Source organism: Sinocyclocheilus grahami, unplaced genomic scaffold (genome assembly GCF_001515645.1).
Source record: "Sinocyclocheilus grahami isolate Dianchi unplaced genomic scaffold, SAMN03320097.WGS_v1.1 scaffold226.1, whole genome shotgun sequence".
NCBI classification, from domain to species: Eukaryota; Metazoa; Chordata; class Actinopteri; order Cypriniformes; family Cyprinidae; genus Sinocyclocheilus; species Sinocyclocheilus grahami.
Window position 1 is genome coordinate 873475 of NW_015505405.1, and position 23558 is coordinate 897032.

At 38.9% G+C, this 23558-nt stretch overlaps 1 protein-coding gene across 2 annotated transcripts in view; it reads right to left on the bottom strand.

The window, feature by feature from the left end:
* Positions 1-6992: 6992 nt before the first annotated feature.
* prkcq (protein kinase C, theta) overlaps positions 6993-23558 on the bottom strand; it is a 32652-nt gene continuing 16086 nt past the window's right edge. For both annotated transcript variants that reach the window (XM_016287919.1, XM_016287920.1), the window contains 13 exons: positions 23150-23181; positions 22960-23045; positions 22427-22556; positions 21565-21674; positions 20382-20520; positions 19504-19661; positions 18857-19030; positions 12423-12514; positions 12248-12310; positions 12000-12138; positions 11690-11878; positions 11471-11599; positions 6993-7816 (listed from right to left, as the gene is read on the bottom strand). In XM_016287919.1, coding sequence (XP_016143405.1) covers positions 7658-7816; positions 11471-11599; positions 11690-11878; positions 12000-12138; positions 12248-12310; positions 12423-12514; positions 18857-19030; positions 19504-19661; positions 20382-20520; positions 21565-21674; positions 22427-22556; positions 22960-23045; positions 23150-23181 — 1600 coding nt within the window. In that variant the 3' untranslated portion in view covers positions 6993-7657. The remainder of the gene's footprint in view (positions 7817-11470; positions 11600-11689; positions 11879-11999; positions 12139-12247; positions 12311-12422; positions 12515-18856; positions 19031-19503; positions 19662-20381; positions 20521-21564; positions 21675-22426; positions 22557-22959; positions 23046-23149; positions 23182-23558) is intronic.

Below are 23558 nucleotides of genomic sequence, written 5' to 3' on the forward strand. Positions count from 1 at the left end.
AAAAGTGTGACCGAGTGCAGAAGTGGCTGTCCTTGGTTTAGTTAACTTGGCATCTTTCAGAATTTCCATGGAAACACTACACCAGGCTTCACTTTCATGGTGCCCACTATTCAGATTCACTGAAGGAGAGAATTAGAATATACAACACTCTCCAATGAAATGTGCTGTGTTTATGCTATCTATCTATCTATCTATCTATCTATCTATCTATCTATCTATCTATCTATCTATCTATCTATCTATCTATCTATCTATCTATCTATCTATCTATCTATCTATCTATCTATCTATCTGTCTGTCTGTCTGTCTGTCTATCAAATATTTGGATTCTATTCTACTCTATTCTATTCTATTCTATTCTATTCTCCATTTTACCTTAGAAAATTACCCCAAAAATCTCAAATGTGTCTTTACAACAATGTCATGAGCTAAGCTCATCAAAATAAAAAATTCAGATATTTCAAAACATTTGAGTTCACATCAAAAGGAATTTTTAAGACAAACCCCCTGAGATGAGTTTCATAAGGAAGCATGATTGAAAACTCTATTAAGTCATTTAGTTATAAAAGTCCTCCCTGTGCTATTGAATGGGGGAAGGTAAATCAAAGCCAGCCTTTTACAACCCAAAGACATAAAAAGTGCAATTTCTCAGCATTTTCTGAGCTTAGTCAAGTGAGGAAATTATATAAAACACTAAGGTTTTTTCTTTATTTCTTTACATGTAGTGCCAAAAAAAAATGAGCTGATGTCTGTGTCTCATTTCTACCAGACATCGCCCAATTCTCCCAAAACTGCTACAGTTTGAAGAGCGGAGGAAGAACACGCTGGGCGGAGTGAGAGAGAGGAATGGATGGGAGTGGAGGAGAGACTTTCAGGTGGACGTGAGACTTCTCACATTCACTAGATCACATGGGGCTTGGTTTAGTTCCTTTTTTTCCCCTGTCCAGCCTCTAAGAGGTGAGTGTGCATCGGTAAACCTAAACCAGGCCCTGAATGTCATCCAACAACTGTCCCTGGAGTCCTGAACAGTCAGATCTCAGGTGAGCGTGCACTTATTAGCCGTGCTAAAAGTTCGAAATGAACATGACTTAACAGGTTGGTTATTTCTATATGACATACAGTTGTCATAACTACAGTTGCCCAAGCAAAACTGACTTAACACTGCCCTGTAACACTGAGTTACAAAACATCCAAACCTGTCTTTGACACACAGACGAGGACACATGTACACACAAATGCAGAAGTGATTGACATAAACCATTAAACAAAAGGACAAAAGGTTAATATTGCAAATGGCGGTGTTTCCAAAATGTGTATCTGTGTGGCCTAGACATCTGACAGTGATCACAAAAGCTTCATTGTTCTTCAAAATGTATAGGAAGTAACGTGAAACATGCCGATGAGAACAAGCAAACAAACCTGTGCACACAAGCAAAGGCTAATAAAAAAGGAATCACATATTTAGTGGTGTTTATTTTGCTTAGGAATTTCTTCCCGTCATTTACTGACCAGCTTGTGGAGGAGAAGTATGTCATTATTATTTTTTGAAGTGATAGGATGTAATATTTTTTTTGGCTGATTTGATCGGATTGGATTACTTATTTCTGCCGGACGATAAAACTGGCAAGACATCAAGCAAGCAACCCAGGACGTTTCAAAAGGTACAAATATGTACCATTAAGGTACTAATATGTACACTTGAAATACTAATATGTAGCTTAAGGTATCACAGTCACCAGATTACCGGCATTTTGTTGGGCCAGAATTGGGGCGACGGTGCCTTTAACATGGGATATTTCATAACTGGGGCTTGCCATAACAAAAATCAGAGATGCAAATAAAATTAAAAGAGCTATTAGGTATTTTTAAACAATTAAGTAGACTTAGTTTAGACAAAGCTAAAGCTGTACTCAATATTTCTTTGCTCATTTTTGGGATAAAAAAATAAAATAAAAAATAAGGACATTCACAAGATCATGCTACACTAGCCTAATACTGTAAAAGCGTTATTGTTCATATGCACAGCCAAACACTACTCATTTTATCTCTGTAAAACCTTTATCGGACACGTTCACTCACAGAATAACGTAACAGGTCACTGCACATAGCACATTTCTTCAGTGACAATTTAACAACTTTAGCGTTTGCCTAACAATGCACCCACACCACTAGATGTCAGTATAAATCCCAAGATGACTGTCTTATCACCCAGTGCAACTAAAACATTTACTGAGAATACCTGAATATAATGCTAATGTGCCAGTTATTGAGTTTCTGACAATGGTAAATGTACTGTAGGGTAATATTTACCACTGTGAGTCACATAAAAATAATCTGTTTTGAAGAAAATGATGAAGATGTTTGACCATCCAGAGCTTCCTGCCATGTTGTTCAGGTAAGTGTTCCCTTGGTGTTGCTATACAGTGGTGTTTTTTAGTTTGTTGCAATGAGTTTAGCAAACTTAGTTTGTTTCTAAATGTTTTAGATGTTTGCTAGGCATTCTAGGTGGTTTTCATGGTGTTGTTAGGTGTTGCTAAGCATCTGCTAAGGTGAGTAGAGTGGTTTTTCATTTGTTGTGATCCAGTTGCCAATTTTAGGGTGGTCTGGATGGTTGCTAAGGTATTACTGGCCTAAAAATAACCTGCTTCCAATTCCCTGCTTCAATGTAAATCTATGGGATTTTTTTTGTTTGGCCCAGTCGCTAGTAATAGACCATTTCAAACGACAGTACTTTCCAGACCGAGATAAAAGAAGTTCAGGATGAGATCACCAGGACCTCTTTTAATGTTACAAAAGTGTTTTAAATCCCAGTATTAGTCATGGGTTAAAACTGATGCTCCTGGTGTATCTTTTCCTAAACATGTTTTAAAATGAGTGTTTGTCCAGAGTTGCTGAACTGACAAGACTTAAGAATGTTAGTCATCTCTGCAAAGTATTGCAACAAGTTGAGAGCACAGTTCTTGGAACTTCATGTTGCCACTTTTTTGTGCCTACTTTCACAAGTAACCTTTTGAACCTTAAATGAAGAATTGCAAACTTCCTATTTCAACCTACATGAGTGTGTTAAGAGATACTGATCCTTCATGGCAATCCATGTCCTCTAGTTCAGCTGACACGTACAGTAGTTGTCCTCCCTTGTATCATGCACACTCAATGTTAAACCTAATCCAGTTACCACGAAAACAGTAATAGATCACTTCCTATACAGTACATGTCATACGTCATGCCACTGGCTGGCGGCCAGTGTTTCAGCCTTACAATAAAGACCTCACAGTCTGTGTTTTCTGGTTGTGTTATATCTAAATATGTAATTCCATTCAGCATCCTATGCCAGTTTGTCACATCCTCCTATGCCACGTTCTCCATTTTCGTCTCATATAATAAAATAATTTCTCATTCGAATGTAAGAAATCATGACTGAACAATGAAGAAGGTAGTTACTCAAAGAGGAGTGCATGCCTACGTTCAGGTACAGGTGCGCACAAACACTGACCATGTCGCATGCAAATTGTGTACGTGACGCTTTCAAATGGCAACTAGAATGCTAACCTGCGTGCACTGAATCAAGCAACTCAAACTAAAGCTGCCCATATATCCTGCAACTAAGCTCTAGATAGATAGACAGACAGACAGACGATAGATAGACAGATATATACAGTTATGTCCATATATATTTGGACACTGACACAATTTTCATAATTTTGGCTCTGTATGCCACCAGAATAGAATTAAAATGAAACAAGATGAAATTAAAGTGATGACTTTAAGTTTTCATTTTTTATAAAATGCTTAGGAATTACAACCATTTTTCTACACAGTCCCCTCATTTTCAGGGGCTCAAATGTAATCGGACAAATAAATATAATCATAAATAAAATGTTTATTTTTAATATTTTGCTGAGAATGCTTTGCAGGCAATGACTGCCTTAAGTCTGGAACTCATGGGCATCACCAAAGACTGGGTTTCCTCCTTTCTGATGATTTGCCAGGCCTTTACTGCAGCTGACGTCAGTTGTTGTTTGTTTGTGGGTCTTTCTGCCTTTAGTTTTGTCTTCAGCCAGTGAAATGCATGCTCAATCAGGTTGAGATCAGGAGGTTGACTTGGCCATTGCTGAAAATATTCCACATTTTACCTTCAAAAACTCCTGGGTTGCTTTTGCTGTATGATTTGGGTCATTGTCTATTTGTACAATGAAGCGTCGCCCAGTCAACTTTGCTCCATTTGGCTGAATCTGGGCAGAGAGTATATCCCTATACACTTCAGAATTCATCCGGCTGCTTCTGTCCTCTGTCACCTCATCATTGAACACCAGTAACCCAGTGCCACTGGAAGCCATGCACGCTCATGCCATCACACTGCCCCACCATGTTTCACAGATGATGTTGTATGCTTTGGATCATGAGCTTTCCAAAGAATGCTTTTTCCGAAGTGTTGTGGCTTTTTTAGATGTTTTTGGGCAGAATCTAGTCTGGCCTTGTTTGCAGCTTGTGGTGAACCCTCTGTATTTGCTCTGGTGAAGTCTTCTCTTGATTGTAGACTTTGACAGTGGCACGTCTACCTCCTGGAGAGTGTTCCTCACTTGGCTGGATGTTGTGGAAGGGGTTTTCTTTATAATGGTTGGAAAGGATGCTCCGATCATCCACCACTGTTGTCCTCAGTGGACGTCCAGTCCTTTTTATGTTGCAGAGCTCTGAATGTACTAAACGGTTGATTTGGCCCCTCCTAATGTTCCTGCGGTCTCTCTGATGGTTTTGTTTTTGAAGCCTTTCACTTGTTTGGAGAGATCCTTTGACCGCATGATGTTGGTTCACAGCAACAGCTTCCAAATGCACATGGCACACTTAGAATCAACTCCAGACCTTTTACCTGCTCAATTGATGTAGAAATAATCAAGGAAAAGCCCACATCTGTCCATGAAACAGCTTTTGAGTCAATTGTCTAATTGCTTACAGTCCCTTGAAAAAGGGGGAGGTACATATTAAAGAGCTGAAAATCCTTAACCTTTCCTCCAATTTTGATGATACTTCCAAATTAAAGCTCAGAGTGTGCACTTTAAGCCCGTATTCATTATATAACGGCAACTTGAATATGTTTTGGTCAACAGCTAAAATAAAGCTGTTATGGACCTAACTGTAGATAGACAGACAGATGATAGATAGATAGATATACAGACAGACAGACTTTGTCCCTAAGTGACTTAATGGCACAATACTCCAAGTAGTTCAGCTGCAGTGATATGGCTACATTGTTTAACCTTGACCAAAGTGGAGTGAGTTGTGTGCATGTGTATGTTTATGGAGTCTTTGAATATACAAACCGAGCAATCAGCCTGCTTGGAAATCAGTCAATTACTCTACGACTCTTTATACATGTGATGCCAGGTTAAGGGTGATTTGCAGGGTGTGACAGAGAGTTTGCATGAGAGTTGCGGGCAAAGTACAAGCATTTACCTAAAGCATACGGCTGTTTAAACGCGAAAAGGTCTGAAAGTGCACATTCATACATAAACAAGCAATATGTAACATAATAAAATATATTAACATTCATAAGACAAGTGAAAATAGAGAGCAGACAGACAGCACATGCTAGAAATTCACTGCCATTTATGGTCTTACACCTGCATAGCATCAGAGTGGACTGTGTATGCAGGGTGTGTAGTGTAGGGGAAATGTCACGAGGAAACGTGCGCCAGTTTATACAAGTTCAAGGTGATGCAATTTGTTGTCTGAAGGTGAAATATAAGTTAGTCCTAAGAAGACAGTCGAGACATTAATCTGTCTCTGCGCCAGTGGCCATAGTGAATATTATGTCCGTCACTCTCGGTAATCAGAGTCCCTTTAAAGAATTTGGGGCTGTTTTGTCCTTGTGCTGGATGGACTGCATCCATGCAATCACATGTAATACTGTTATATCACATTGTCATGGCACACTGAGTCATTTTCCTGACTGTGATGACTCAGTGGTCATGTGCGCTAAACATTTGACTCGTGATTCCTGTCTTTCCGGTTTAATTCTGAAGAAAATCCTGACCTCTAGTGGACCTGAGATGCCATTGTGGATTTGATTGAATCTGTGTTCCCTATATGGCTTAACTTCTGTAACTTTAGTGTTTTGAGTCCGAATATGCAATATAAAGTTCGAATATAAAAGTCAGAATGTGCAAATGCGTGTTTTTTTTCTTTCTAGCAGTGAATTTGTAGCCTATGTTGGTTTCAAACACTGAGAATACAGCCATCAGGGTGTAAATATATCAAATATCTTACGTCCTCCAGTGTTATTAGATTTTTGGAGCTTCTGTGAACAAACGGGATAAAGCAGCATTTGGTGTGACATGTTACACTGAAAGATTTCACAAGTCATAGTCACATTATACCAAATGTGATTTGCCAACATTTCAGTTACTTAATACTGATTTATAACTTTGGTCTGAAAAATTGCGCCAATAATTTGTCCCAAAGACCTCACTCAAGAAATAAGCTTTTCTTTGATGTTTATGGCTTTGCTGTAGCACAGCTTAATTTATTCAAGGTTTAAATTTTTCATGCACCGTGAAATAATAATACATATAACGAGAAAGGATCATATAATAAGTAACAATTTCTAAATGTCTCAAAAGAAATGATAATGCTGACTATACAGAAAACATAATTTTGTAATAAAGAACCTGTCTCTCTAAATATATTCCGTTTTTGCACCGCACATTCATTTCCAAGAATTCATATATAACTTTGTACATAAGAACCTAACCGAGCAGTAACTTCAAGTTTGCTACACAATGATATTTTGCCACTATTCACATAGTGGCAAAATATACAAGGCCTTCAGAATTTAGTATGGAACACATAATCACAGCATATTCATTCTAATAAAATGATGCACAAACAAACAAGTATATTGGTGTAATAATACTTTTCAAATACCATAAAATCATCACAATATGAGATGTACCTTAAGTACAAATTCAAATATCAAATTCACCACTATTGTCAAATATATATATATATATATATATCTCCCTCGAACTGGCCTGCGAATGAATTTTTTCAAATCTTTTCTAATCTTTAAATTATTACAGTCTTTAACGCTCACATTTAATAATGTCTACATTGTGCCGTTTCTATTTTTGACACACTGCACATACCCCAGGCAATTTATTTTGCTCGTTTGTTCATTTAAAATAAAAGGATTACAATTCTACATTTCCGGACAGTCTGTACATTTAAGCAGTAGCGGTGGGGATTTTTCTGTTATATCATTAAACCAGTAGGAGGCGACAAGACCCCATTCACTTCAACTCGTTCAAAAATGATTCATTCAGGTAAGGAATGAAAAACCACTAAGTACATTTGGAAACTGAAGAAGAAAATTGAATTAGGCAATACAATATATGTTACTCATTATTACCTTATTTATGTTAGTTTTTGAGAACCAACACATTCTTCTTTTGCTAGTTCATATGTGTGTTTTTGCATTGTACCTCACAAAAAGGCAAGGAGGCACCAAATAATATCATAATAACAATATACATCTTATATTATATAATACTGTATATAATTGAGGTTGACTAGAGGCTGATATGTTATTCAGGTGAGTGTTTGCCTTTTGTTTTGGCCTTTTTCACAGTATTTGCACAAGTGTCTTTTGTTTGTTTGTGAGTCAGGGGCTCTTGAGACGGGCCATGGCGGGGTTGATGAAGGAGAAGTTGTTGAACATGGTCTGGTCCACACTGTTGATCATGATACAGTCTGTGACGGAAAGTCGAGGCTTCTCGTTTATGAACTCCTTATCGAAGTTACTACAGTCACTTGCTGATTTCTGTAACAGAGAGTTAGTGTATCAGACAAAGGTCAACTCTGTTCCTAAATCTAGTGAGCTGTTGCCTTGCTGTTTACCGTAACTCAAATGGAGCCTCAGAAGTTACTCATTTGAAATGATCTTTATCATCGTAATCATTTCTCAATAATGTTGCACACCACAAAAAAACATACTCAATGCTAGCATGTTGCTAAGCTAAAAACGCAACATTCTAATAACATTCTATAATTAAAATAGTGGTTAATGGAAATCAAAGACATGCATCTTCTAATGGTTTAACACACTGAACCATAAACGCTTTTTTTATTCCTGAAGTTCATGTTTCAATACATATTAATTGCATTCAAGTCACCAAAACAAAAATATGAGGACAAATATTACATTTTTGTTAGTTTCATCAAGACAACTAAAAAATTGAAAATAAATCTCCTTGCAATTACATACATACACACATATATATATATATATATATATTCTACAGAATTGGTGCAAACCGCTGTCCCACAACCAAAAAACACGTTTAAAAAGCATTTATGTATTCAAGTCTTAGATGTTTATTAAGATCCCTCTATTATCTATTGAAACCCACAATAATATTTAAAATATTAGTACGCTAAATATATATAAAATCATAATTTATTGGATACTTTCAATTGGGAGGCGGCTGTCCCGAACCCTAACACCTACATTTCAACTTATGAAAATGATATTGAATAAATGTTTGTATTTTTTTTCCATTGTTGTTTTTAAAAGTATCTTTTTGATTCTTTTAAAAAGTGAAGTTAAATTTATATATATATATAATAATTATTTTTTTTGTAAATTATGAAAAATGTGTAAAAAAAAAAAATGTCCCGCATTTTTTATGTCACTACCGAAACAATGTATATTTTAGTCTATTGGCCGAGACTGATTTGGTAACACTTTACAATAAGGTTCCATTAGTTAATGTATTAACTAACATGAACAAACAATGAAAAATACATTTATTACAGTATTTATTAATCTTTGTTAATGTTAGTTAATGAAAATGCAGTTGTTCATAGTTAGTTCATGTTAATTCACAGCACATTAACTAATGTTAACAAGCACAACCTTTGATTTTAATAATGCAGTAGTAACTGTTGAAATTAACATTAAGATTAATAAATGCTGTAGAAGTATTGTTCATGCTTAGTTCATGTTAACTAAAGTAGTTAACTAATGTTAACTAATGAACCTTATTGTAAAGTGTTACCACTGATTTTAACTAAACCCAAAAATGTATGGTCAGGAAATATTCCTGTGTCCCCCTCTCTCATAGCTACAAGGTGTGAGTAGATAGGTCTCATCATTTTGAGGTAAATGTATTCAAAAGTCTTTAAGGAACGTCAGTACCGAACACCTTTTTTTCTGCAATTTAAGCACACGTTTTTGAGAGTTATTCCCTAACATTTAGTTTTTATATGTATACCAGTGTTCAGAACTGTGCTAGCTAACCATGTGCTGATTAGCATCTTTGAGCTAGGTTCAAAATTATCTAAAATTGTCACTACTGAAACAATCACTACCGAAACATTTGGTGGAGTTTTGGTAATGACTAGGGATGATCATTTTGGTTATTTTTCCTAACCGACAACCAACGTTCATTAACCGATTGTTAACCGTTAACTGACAAGATTATTTTAAATTAGAGTTGAATTAAATTAGAAAGGATAAGTGTCTGTGACCCGTTAAAAAGTGCGAACATTTGTTTCCCAAGGATTATTTTTACATGCGCAAAAAGCAGCAAACAACAGAACATGAGGATTCACATGGTCTTCATATACGCAGTATATAGCCTATAGCCTATATAACGAATAAATAGGCCTATACGAGAAACATATTTTCACTTAAATAATAAATTAAGAAAATGAAAGAAAAACTATGCAACAAGTAGCCTATATGCAGAGCATAGGTTCATTTTTGTGCTGTGCGAAAGGAAACAGACGGCAGAAAGCGACATCCAATTTTTCTTTAGGCTTATTTTACAAAAGCACAAAGATTTGTTTTATTGTGAATGTACACAAATAAAGGCAAACCTTTTACAATTCCGATTATCTTTAGGACTAAAAGGAGCAGTTTCTTCCACTGTTAGAAGGAAAAAATTGTGATTGCGTCGGCGCCGCATGCGTGCACTCAGTTAAGCATCGCTACCTTGACAATGCAGCCTGTTCATTATCATAATAATGTTATGCAAAACATTTTGTTTTATGTGGATATTGGAACGCGAGTGAAGTAGGCTACATAATAAATAATAATTTGCCATTCAAATACATCGCGAATACGGAAACATTTGACTTTGTGTGGAATGAGAGACCCAACGTTGATTTCAGTTTCGTTTTAGCCTAAATGAATTCATTTTGGCTTGTCGTTTATATTGCTATAGCTTCTTATATTTTTACTTCTTGTTCTTTTCTAAATACTGTTAATTGAAAGGATTTGTTGTAGAGTGATGGGAACTACAATAGCCTAGCTATGTTTACAGTGTTTATTATAATGTTTGTAAACATTTCGCGTCGGCATTAGGCCTATTTCTGAATGAAATAAAAAACGTATAAAACTTATACGTGACTTGTTTTCCACCCCCCTAAAAAAACTATTTTTTTTATACGCATAGCATATTTTAACCATGCAGCAAACCTTTTTAAATATTTTGATAAATTACTGAAAAAATAAATAATTAAATGACTTTTTAAACCGTTTAACTGATTGTATTAATCTGTCAAAATTCTTACGGTCGGTTAACCGGTTAAAATGAACATCCCTAGTAATGGCATCTTTGTTTTTTTTGGGGTGTTATCCCATAGAATTGTCACTACCGAAACATTTGGTGGAGTTTTGGTAATGACATCTTTGTTTTTTTTTGGGTGTTATCCCATAGAATTGTCACTACCGAAACGGTCACTACCGAAACATTTGGTGGAGTTTTGGTAAGGACATCTTTGTTTTATGGGGGTATTATCCCATAGAATTGTCACTACCGAAACAGTCACTACCGAAACATTTGGTGGAGTTTTGGTAAGGACATCTTTGTTTTTTGGGGGTATTATCCCATAGAATTGTCACTATCGAAACAGTCACTACTGAAACATGTCATCATTGTTTCGGTAGTGACAAAAGGGAACACCTAATGCTCATATTTGGGGGAAATAAACAAAATTTTAGTACAGTTATGCAATTTTTTTTGTATTTTAGTATGTTTTAGTAGTATTTTAGTATGTGAGTTAAAATTCTGTAATGCGATGTGGTTGCTACCAAAGCATTCCTGTCACTACCGAAAAAGTGTGCGTGTGTATATAAAAAGTTTTCTTGGCTAGAAAGCTATTTAAGGCATATGTGGCAAAAAAAAACAAAAAACATTTTGGACATTGAAACTTAAAAAAAAAAAAATCTGTAATAATCAGATTTTCAGAATCAGAACATAATCAGATTAATCAACTATTCTGCAATCTTTCTGATTATTTTTTCACTGAACCTGTCGCATTCTGGGATTGCATTTTAAAAGATGCAATTCATCTTGCAACAGCTTATGCACGGAGAGCGTGGTTATCTTTAAAATGTTATCTAGGTAGGCAGCTCATTAGGTTTTGGAACGGAACAACAGTATTTTTTTTACGGCAGTGATGAACTTACCACAGTAGGCCTGAAGGGCGGCTCCACCTGTCGTTTCTCTAGTGCGTTCCAGTCTGTGTCTCTGAAGAAAGCATGCTGTCGTATATTTCCTTTCACACCCAGCCTTCGCTCTGGTTCCCGGACAAATAGCTAGAACCATTCAGAAAACCCAGTTATAACCGATTGAGACCCACAAATCAGAGTAAAGCATTCTTCTATTTAACATTAACTCTGACATACCTTTACAAGAATGTCCCGTGCGTCTCTAGTTAACCAGCGTGGGTAGCACGGGTCATCTGTGCGAATCGACTGAAACAGCTCTTCCTCGTCATGGCCATGAAATGGGGACTGGCCAATCAACATCTCATAAAGAAGGACACCAAATGACCACCAGTCTACAGAAGTCCCATATTTCTGCCCAAGCAGAATCTGTGAAACATACAGTGTACATTTGTATTTATTATTTTGTGCAATCATTTTTTACATGTAAACAATTAAAAATAATAATAATATATATATTAACTATAGTAAATGTGGTAGCGATCCTCACCTCAGGAGCGATGTAGTCTGGTGTTCCACAGAAGGTGCACGTTCTAGCTTCTCCAAAAATGTTCTCTTTACACATGCCAAAATCGGCGATTTTGATGTGACCATCGATGTCTAGCAAAATGTTATCCAGCTTAAGATCTCTGTGGAGGCATAATATGCATATAAATATATGGCAATATTGAAATATCTGTCTATCAACACACTTTTAGCTCATATTTTATGTAATATAGTTTCCACAGTAGTGTATACCTGTACACAATGCCTTTAGAATGTAGAAACTGCAGCCCACAAACGATCTCAGCTGCATAGAACCTATTGACAGAGAGCATAGAGGAGGTGTAAGAGAGTGAAACCCAGAGAAAAGAAGAGTAGGCAGAGTCTCTGCTTTTAAAATGTGTTCGTGGGGGCTGCATATGAGTCTCACATGGTCCGTGGGAGGTCAAATCTGTGGCAGGCCTGGATGTGGAACATTAAGTCGCCCCCATTTAAGTACTCCATTACAAAGAAAAGATTTTCCTTTAGAGACCAATACAAAAACGGATCAGTGCAGTCCGGCCAAACAAAACACCTTTTCTTCAGTATGCGAGAGTGACTCAGTGTGTGTCATGGGGTGGGAGGAATGTCCAGAATCTTATATTGTAGTATTTCAGGGCCATTACTTGAATTCATAGGCCTTGAACAAAAGTTTATAAATATAATACTATTTTTATAATTTATTCACTATATACAGTATTATTACAGTATTACTATATACAATTCTGTCATTAATTACTCACCTTCATGTTGTTCTAAATCCGTAAGACCTTTGTTCATTTTCAGAACACAAATTAAGATATTTTAGAAAGAGAGCTTTCTGACCCTGCATAGACAGCAATGCAACTGAAACATTATATGGCCCAGAAAGGTAGTAAGGACATTGTGTTTAATGTTATGTTTAACCATAATGTTATGAACACTTGTTTAAAAGCAGAGGAATGCACACTCATGCGTCTTGCTACTCTCGTGAAAGTGTGTCGAAGACTGACACGAAAGAGAAGAAATCGTCAAATAAAGTCATTATTTTAGTTTTCTTTGTGCACAAAAAGTATTCTAGTAGCTTCATAACATTACGGTTGAACCACTGATGTCACATGGACTATTTTAATGATGTCCTTACTACCTTTCTGGGTCTTGAACATTTCAGTTGTGTTGCTGTCTATGGAGGGTCAGAAAACGTCTCAGGTTACGTATGTAACCATGGTTCCCTGAGAAGGTAACGAGACACTGCGTCCTCTAGGGGTTGCTATGGGGAACGCCTTTCAGCGTGACCGGTGTCTGAAGCATATATCTAAAAAACTACAATAACATTGGTCCGCGACAGCCTATGACGGCATTAACCTGCGCAATCACAGTATAAAAGGACGCTGGGATAACACATCATCCACTTCTTCGTCTGAAGCTTATGTCCGCAGCATGGTAAGGAAAGTAGAGGATGCAGTGTCTCAATCCCTTCTCAGGGAACCATGGTTACATAATTGACCTGAGACATTCCCTTTCGAGGGAACTTCGAACTGCATCCTCTAGGGGTCGCTATGGGGAATGGTATACCCACACCACCATGCTGAGGGGAGTGCATGCCAGAAAACCATGGCGAGCACTAAGTACTACTCTCCCATAACCATGGGAGTTGCCCCAAAGGACGTCTTGACGGCTGTCAATTATCCCCTTCGGCCAAGGGCCTGAGCTGCATACCCTAAAAGAACCTACTGTTAAGGGCTGGGCTAGGAGGCCCAAGCCTAGGGCAGAGCTCAAGGCTTGGAATCAGAAGAAAGAGATTCCTTTAAGGGGATACGACCAGGTGTCTAAAAAACCACACCAGATCCTGGCCTGCCACCCAGGGGGGCTACCACCGGTTCTGAATAAACCTGCTCAAGGAACTGACTCGACAGATCTTAGGTAGCAACACCCTGCTCAGAAATGTATCAACAGAGATACATTAGTTAAGTGGAGCCCAAGGCGAGAACCGGGGCCTAAGACAACTCTGAGAAAGGGAACGAGACTGACAGTCGTGTAACCCTTACCTTAGCGTGCACTTACCACAATGTGGATTTTAGAAAGAGCACAGAAACTTAGCGTGTGCACTTACCATAGCATGGATTTATATTCCGAATTATAAGTCCTCAGACACTCAATCAGGCTCAAAGACAACTTTCTGATGTGCAGCTGGAAATGGTCTCATGTCGGTCCCATATAACCAAACCCGATAGAATCTGAAGAAATAGCGGGACCCAATAACCATTCATGCATATAGAGCTTACTGCTCCTCAGAGCAGAAGCACAAAAGAGGGGTTTCCACAGAAACACAAATCCCTCTTACCTCAGGGAATGCAGTGTATTCCAGCCCACTCCGCAGAGGGGCGATTACTGGTTCAACCATAAGGGCAGTGTGACAGTGAAGACCTACGGGCCCGACCGTCTATGGAGCATTGAGCGCCTCAATGCCTCTGTGAGAGGATCTCTAGCTCAGAGAACGTGCATGAAGGATAAGAAACGATTAAAATCTCTGGAGATCCCTCAGGGTGAGAAATGAGTAGTTTGCACCTGCCAGATTCTGAATGGTCTAAGCGAGACTTAACTATCAAGGAGGCCTACAGAGGGCCAAACACTTAATTACACTGTCTAACTGGAGCTCAGGTGACCAGAGGCCTCAGCAGATTAACACTCTAAATGAGAGGAGGCCAAACCTACTCAACATAAAGACTGTTTATCAAGGCGGCCCTACAGAGGGCCGAACACTTCATTACACTGTCTAACCAGAGCTCAGGTGAGCGGAGGCCTCAGCAGAACGACTCTCTAAGTGAGAGGAGGCCAAACCTACTCAGCATAAGGACCTTTTGTCAAGGCGGCCCTACAGAGGGCCGAACACTTGATTCCAAGTCTAGCTGGAGCTCAGGTGAGCGGAGGCCTCAGCAGAATGACTCTCTAAGTGAGAAGAGGCTAAACCAACTCAACCAATATGACAGCTTATCAAGGCGGCCTAAAAAGGACCGTACACTTGATGTCACCATCTAGATGGAGCTCAGGTGAACGGAGGCCTCAACAGAACAACTAAGCGAGAGGAGACCAAACCAGCTCAACCATAAGACAGACTATCAGGATGGCCTCAAAAGAGACAGAACACTTGATGTTACCTTTGTAGCCGGAGCTCAGGTGAGCGGAGGCCTCAGCAGAACGACTAAGCAAGAGGAGGCCAAACCAACTCAACCATAAGACCGACTATCAGGACGGCCTCAAAAAGGGCCTCACACTTTGTCACCATCTAGTTGGTGCTCCAGTGAGTGGTCTAAGTGAGACTAACTATCAAGGTGGTCTACAGAAGACCGAACACCTGATTACACTGTCTAACTGGAGCTCTGGTGAGCGGAGGCCTCAACAGATAAACTGTCTAAATGAGAGGAGGCCAGACCTACTCAACAGAGGGACTGTTTATCAAGGCGGCCTACAGAAGGCCGAACACCTGATTACACTGTCTAACTGGAGCTCAGGTGAGCGGAGGCCTCAGCAGAATGACTCTCTAAGAAGAGGAGGCTAAACCAACTCAACCATATGATAATTTATCAAGGCGGCCTCAAAAAGGGCCATACACTTGATGTCACCATCTAGATCAGGGGTTTTCAACCTTTTAGGACATGCGCCCCCCCAAGTTGGTCTAATTTCACTCGCGCCCCATCCCCCAACCGGTATTACTATAGTCCTACCGAATTACTTTATGAACATTAACATAAAAGCAAATATCCATTAAAGCTATTAAAGCAGCAAACAATTTTTCTTTTGCTATTTTTGATTAACATTATTTACATAAGAAATGCACGGATCCGTTATACTGATGTACAGTTGATATTTTCTTTACTGTTTACATTCACTTAAAATAACCGACTGTGCTTACAAGGATACTTGTCAAGACAGCCATTGGTATTCACCTGCTGTCTGAGAAGGCTATCTGTTTGTGCACTTCAGGTGTGTGAGCGGTGCGCATAGAAACGCTCTATCACAGTGCGTGAGTACCGCATTGAGATGTCTTGGGCTTAAATGGCTTAAAATTACTTTAATGTTTAAACTGACAAGACTTAAAACACATGAGAATGAAAAACTTTCTCGAGGAAGCAGCACTGGCCTGATCATTAAGATCGTTTTGGGGGGCTAAGGTGACAGATAGGGGGGCTGAAACCCACCTAAAAAGGGTCTAGAACCGCATCATAAATTCTCAAGAGAACGTCTCTGAATTAACTGATGCTCGCGCCCCCCCTTGACAGGTGCCCCACAGGTTGAAAACCCCTGATCTAGACGGAGCTCAGGTGAGCGGAGGCCTCAACAGAATGACTCTCTAAGCGAGAGGAAGCCAAACCTACTCAGCATAAGGACATTTTATCAAGGCGGCCCTATAGAGGGCCGAACACTTGATTCCAAGTCTAGCTGGAGCTCAGGTGAGCGGAGGCCTCAGCAGGATGACTCTCTAAGTGAGGGGAGGCCAAACCAACTCAGCAGGATGACTCTCTAAGTGAGAGGAGGCCAAACCAACTCAGCAGGATGACTCTCTAAGTGAGAGGAGGCCAAACCAACTCAACCATATGACAGTTTATCAAGGCGGCCTCAAAAAGGGCCGTACACTTGATGTCACCATCTAGATGGAGCTCAGGTGAACGGAGGCCTCAACAGAACAACTAAGCGAGAGGAGACCAAACCAGCTCAACCATAAGACAGACTATCAGGATGGCCTCAAAAGAGACAGAACACTTGATGTTACCTTTGTAGCCGGAGCTCAGGTGAGCGGAGGCCTCAGCAGGATGACTCTCTAAGTGAGAGGAGGCCAAACCTACTCAACAAAGACAGTTTATCAAGGCGGCCTAAAAAGGTCCGTACACTTGATGTCACCATCTAGATGGAGCTCAGGTGAGCGGAGGCCTCAAAAGAATGACTCTCTAAGCGAGAGGAGGCCAAACCTACTCAACAAAGACAGTTTATCAAGGCAGCCCCACAGAGGGCCGAACACTTGATTTCACTGTCTAACCAGAGCTCAGGTGAGCGGAGGCCTCAGCAGAATGACTCTCTTAAGCGAGAGGAGGCTAAACCTACTCAACAAAGACTGTTTATCAAGGCGGCCCTCGAACACTTGATTCCAAGTCTAGCTGGATGGAGCATATCGCGAAGCATGTACTCAGAAGAGTACTAGCCCCTACGAGAAGGAACCGCAAGTCCTGAGGTTGCAGCGTTATACTGGGGACCTGATGCTGGGAGGCTTCCTCAGAAGCCCAGGCTGCATGTCCAAGCCGAAGATGAAGGCTATCACCAGCCTGGAACCAGAACCGATGAGTGAAACCATCACTGTAATCGGTCGAACCTACAAGTCAGAAAAACAGAACAGGTCCGAGTAGCGCTGCAGAGAAAGGCTAGCATCGAATACACAAGAACTAGCAATAGAGTAGATAAAAATGGATCGTACTCACGTATGCCCTGCCATTCAAACAAGATGCATCCTGGAGGGGTTTGGATGGCAGGGAGGGAGCCTTAAGAGAAGATGTCTCCCCCATAGAGAGATAGCAGGCCAGCATCTCTTCAGCAGGCGGCATCTTCTCATAACCATTCTCACGCATCCCCTCGATGTTGGCATACATGGAATGGAAGGCTCTTTTTATTATTATTTTTTACTTCAAGCCGGAGTGCAGTATAATGTGGTTATCTGCTTTGTTTTTTTTAGAAGGACATGATATAAATCATATGTCCAACAACTGCAGACAGATCCACACTATATCACTTCCTATATAAACAAAAGGAAATTACTGATAGGGAGAAATTTCCCGTCAGATCCTTTCCATGTTCTCACCGTGACCGCAACGCGCAGCATGCATTCAGCTCCCGCAGGAGCTAAACATGCTCCGCCCAACCGCAGATTACCTCGGAAATCAAGCCAGAATGAAAACCGTTGCCGCGAATGCGTCGCTATTCCCGCGAGAGACGAACGCACTCATGCAAACGCTACCTACAAACTCGGGCAAATGGTGAAGTACTCACATCCCCCTCAGCAGTCCTGTGAATGCATCAAGATGAGCACAAACCGCCTCCTCGTGAGGTGAGCGCGTTTAATTCATGCTTATCCCTCACAAGAAATAAGCAATGAATACAGAGCGCATCCAACTCCCTCGAGAGCTGAACGCGCTTGCTCTTCACCACACACACACACACACACACACACACACACACACACAGCTCACGAGCCGTGTGAAACTGCAGGTATCAGAGCAAAGCCTCTGGCGAGAGAACATGCACTCCTAGTCGTGTTTAGCTTAACGCTAACATAAACAAACGGTCAGTGAAGATGAAGAAGAGGATGACGTGTTATCCCGGCGCCCTTTTATACTTTGATCCTGAGGGTAATGCCGTCATAGGCTGTCGCCGGCCAATGTTATTGTCGTTTTTTTAGATATATGCTTCAAACACCGGTCACGCTGAAAGGCGTTGCCCATAGCGACCCCTAGAGGCCGCAGTTCGAAGTTCCCTCGAAAGGGAACTGTCAGATTTCAGGAAAAATATCGTAATCTGTGTTCTGAAGATTAACAAAGGTCCTATGGGTTTGGAACAACATAAGGGTGAGTAAATAAAGACAGCATTTTCATTTTTGGGTGAACTAACCCTTTAATGGCCCCTTCTTATTGCAGACCCTTACAAGAAATTCAACCTAATAAAAAAAAATTCAACCATAACCATGTTTTAAAAACCATAAAACAAAACAAGTTACATATCAAATATATAGCAAAATCTCTACTGATTGACATTTTCCTATATGTGATACTGCCCATCCCTAAGTGTGTCGGAGTGTGTTACCTTGGTCTGGAAGGTGCAGTAGAGGTGTGTGAGGAAGGGGTGTTCCCAGGCCAGAGACAGCACTCTCCTCTCCACCATAGTGCATTCAACATCATCATCCATCAAAACAACATCTTTCTTCAGGGCCTTTACTGCAAAAAACTGCCCTGCGCCTTTCAGCTCAGCCAGGAATACCTACAACACATATGTAATTCTCTATAAATCTTGCTTATGTGCATGAGTATGCATCCAGAATGATGTTCCAAAATGTAGTTTAATAGGCTGTTGTCTTGTTCTGCCTAATTCAGTTATGCCATATATAACAGCTGTCCATGAATGTTACCAAAGCTAGTTCCTTAAATTATTAAAAACATCCAAATCCATATCCAAATTGGCCAGGTACACTCAGGACGTAGTCTTGCAAACAGTTACCATGTTTAGTTTCAATATGGCAAAGTTTTGCCAAGATTCTGTTTAATTTCCTGTTTGGCATCCTCACAATGGTTATTCGTTACAGATTTGTTATTTATATCGGCTTGACCCATGGAATCAAAGGATGTCTCATTTCTAGGCCAGTCATTTCAAACATTGGTAGGCTATATACTGTATTTTAAATGGAAATTCACTGCTGTGATGTGTTTGCTGTGAGTTGAATACACTATTCTTACCTTTCCAAAGCTTCCCTTGCCCAGCATCTTATGTAGAGTAAAATTATCTAGGTTGAATTTGTGGTGCTCTTTGCGTGGGGTGGCGTACAAGGGTTCAGACTGTTCAAGACTTGGCCTGTGGCCCTCAGCTGGAGTGTCCCATGAAATACCTTGATGCTCTGTAGGGAGGAACCAAGAATTAATCCATTAAATCAATCAATCAGTCATCAGTCAGTCCAATAAATTTTAGGCACCGTAAGCATGCTTCAGATGCAAAGTCTGTTGCAAATGGAAGATAATAAATTATAAATTATGCTTCATAAGTCATTCTGGCTATATGATAAGACTGTATCTCACATATGTTTATCAGATAGGTCAATTGCAGAATGCTCAGTTATGGTGGATTATGTCAGAGAATGTTACAGAAAGTTACATCCATTACTGTAAAATATTGACAGAAAATAGTTCCATTTAATTAAAATGAAATGTTTTACCCTTTGTGTTTGGGCGGTATATAATTTTTGTGCTTATGACATTGTTAGCTAAGCAATATGCTAATGTCAGGTTTCACTGGAATCTACTGTTATTTTAGCTTTGAAGCCAGTTCAGTGTCTACTTCCTTTCAATCGCTACCTAGTTCCTTATAAGCTCGTTTCTGGTAATTTCTAGAGTGGGCATGTTCCGGTAAACTGAAAGAATTTTGATAATGTTTAAACTCAAGAAATGGCCAACTCCCAATGCAGCGTACTTGATACTGAACTCTGTAGCTGACTGAGACAGACTTCCCGTCTCTCTTTCTAAAGTAATTTGAATTAAATGAATCTTTAGTTAGTAATAAGTTCGGCCTTCAAATCTGTTCAGAATTGTGAATATGTTATTTTTGCATATGTTATATTTACCTTTGCGTGGTAGAGGTGGTGCAGGCGTGAGGGGCGATATTGGTAAGCGGCCTGAAGGCTCTCTAGTGACCCCTGCCTGACTTACGCCCACTGGACCCTCTCGACCAGCAATCTCATTATCCCGAGAGCTGCGAGCCTGCTATGGAAAGAAACGCACACATCCGATCAGATTAAACAACCTGCATCACATGATAATCTAGGTCATTCATGTCATGTGTACTATATTGAGTTAGACAAAAAAACGTACTCTATAGCATTGCTAGCATGTGGTCCTATTGTACATAACTGCCGTTTTTGCTTTATCTTGTATTGCATTGAGCTCAGTGAAAAGTTTAATTCAGTATGGCGAATTGGTGTAAACAGATAGCCCAGAAATTGTTATTCTACTTGAACTGGTCTATTTTGCCCAATATTTGTGTGGTATTTATTTTGTATGTTTATTAGGACATTACATTGTTAGCTTAGCAATATGCTAATAACGAACTCCATTGGAATAAAATGTGCATGGCAAGTCTTTTGCAATATTAGTATACTGGTTGAGAGAGTGGATTGTTAAAGAAATAGTTCAACAAATAATGAAAATGCTTTCATTTACTCACCCTCAAGTTGTTCCAAAACTATAGAAGATTCTTTCTGTTTTGTTGAACAGAAAAGACGGTATTTTGAAGAATGTGGGTAACCAAACAGTTAATGGTTCCCACTGACTTAATTTGTATGGAAAAATAAAATACTATGGAAGTAAATGGGGACCAGAAACTTGGTTTGGTTATCCACATTCTTCAAAATATCTTCTTCTGTATTTAGCAGAAGAAAGTCATACAGGTTTGGAACAACATGATGACAGTATTTAATTTTTTGGGTGAACTACCCCTTAAATAAAATGGCTACCCATGAAGCGTGTAACCTACTCCAGTACTCAAGGGGGCGACAGAGTTACTTTCAAATATTTGTGCCATTAAACCGATGTGCTGTTAGGTAGGTAAGCCAACTTGAACCCTTTGTAAAAACTGCCTGAAGAAATATTTTGCTCTCACGCAAAACTCCCAAACATGTGGATTCCTATCGAAATGACTGGATTTCATCCACTGAAATTTGCCAAACAACAGTAAATGCCGTGACATTTGCTACATGCTTGTGTCAGTCTGCGTAGCATCTGTAGTTCATAATATGTGTGTGTTCCAACCTGTTGAGTGCTCTCAATCATAGCCAGGGCCTCTGCCATTAGCTTCTGGTTGACGCCACAAAGGTTTGCTACTTTCCTCTGACATTTATGGTGAACGTTCATGCCACACTCTGCAGTAAGAGAAAATGTTCAAAACGTTAAACTGAAATGTGTCTAACATTTTGAAAAAAATAAAACCTATATAAAACATGATTATAGAAAAACTACATTTGATTTGATAAAACAGGCCTTATGAATGTTTAGGGGTCATTCTACAAAACAGTGACATTTGCGTCCTTGATTAAAGTTCCTTATATAGTATATGTTTAAAAACATATTTTAAAATTCAATAGCTCATGGTCAACTCATAGCTCAACTTTAATATATCTTGTATAACTTGTATAATTTAGTAACTTTATTTTTATTTAACGCTTTGTCTTTATTCTCTTTATTTATTATTAAAAAGGTTGCATATCAACTCTGTTTCCATATTATCTTCACCCTTTTAACAATTTTAAAATGATTTAATTTAAAAAAGACATCATATTTTCTGTAAGTGAACAAGCAAATGTTTTTCTTTCTTTTTATCAGTTTGCTAAATATCAGATTAAAAAAATAAAATTGGAAAAAAGACTTTAATGTATTCATTAAAACAGAGTTATGTCCTAACATATGTATATGTATGTATATATGTTTGTGTGTGTATGTGTTGTGCCATCTATTTTTTTTTTAATAATTACATTATTTAAACACCTTTTTAGATAGAATACTATAGATATTTACTTCAAAAATCACCTTTTCAAAATGGAAAAACACAGAATGATCCTTTCACAGAATGACCCTTAGACATTCATAGTTGGCATGTGGTTGTATAATGAATCACCTTCACATTTAAGGCCCTGCCGAGCAAGACCCCACAACAAGGTTCCACAGTGCTCACAGAATGTCGGGCTCATGTAGTTATACACTTTAAACCTGTGAGGCATGTCAATCTTAAAACGTTCCTTATGGATCTGGAACACACGTATACACAGATTTAGTCTGGAAAACATACTGTACACACACTGACACACCAGGTCAACAAGGAAAATGTCCAAAACGCCATTCGTTATTTTCAGTGTGACTCAGTAAAGTGTGGAAAGACTGTTTTGTGGCATCTACCAATTACTGAAAGAGGAAGGAGTCTGCGACAAAAAGATGATTCATTTTCTTAAATATTTATAATTATGCATTCATCTGCAGATTACTAAAGCTTTGCTGAAACTATAATGAGCTTAAAGTTGCACAAAATGTCTAAAGGTCTCTGACTTACTGTAAATTCAGGGCGCAAAAACCCTTTTGTGAGAAAAACAAAACAAAACACTTTGTGTGCTTGATGTGATTGAATTAAAGGGTGAACAAGAACCTTGTATTTACCATGGTTTCTTTACTGTTTACTGCTGAGCCTGTGCATTTGGCGATGACTTTGTCGATACACTTTTTATGGATGGCAGCATTGCATTCTGGGAAAAAAGAGTGAAGTGTGTAGGTAGAGTCCTGACACTGATTCAGTGGAAACTTGTATAGGAACTGGAACAGCAATGAGGATGTGAAAAAAATTACTTACGCCGACACTGATATCCTTGTTTATTCAGGCCCCTGAAGTAAGAAAAGAAACCATTAAGAAAATATTAATGTTATGTATAATCTAATATACCGTGCTAATTTTCTTGCATATACATATACAAACATATATTTTTCACAATTATATGTCATACATATGGTGACCCAGTAGTGCACAACACAACAAAATCTTCACAACACAAAGGAAACAAGCCGCAACAGAATGAAATTAGCACAACACAACAAAAACAAGCTGCAACACAACAAAATTAGCACAACACAACGGAAACAAGTAGCAACACAACAAAATCTTCACAACACAACAAAAACAAGCAGCAACACAACAAAATTAGCATAACACAACAGGAACAAGCCGCAACGCAACAAAATTAGCACAACACAACAGAAACAAG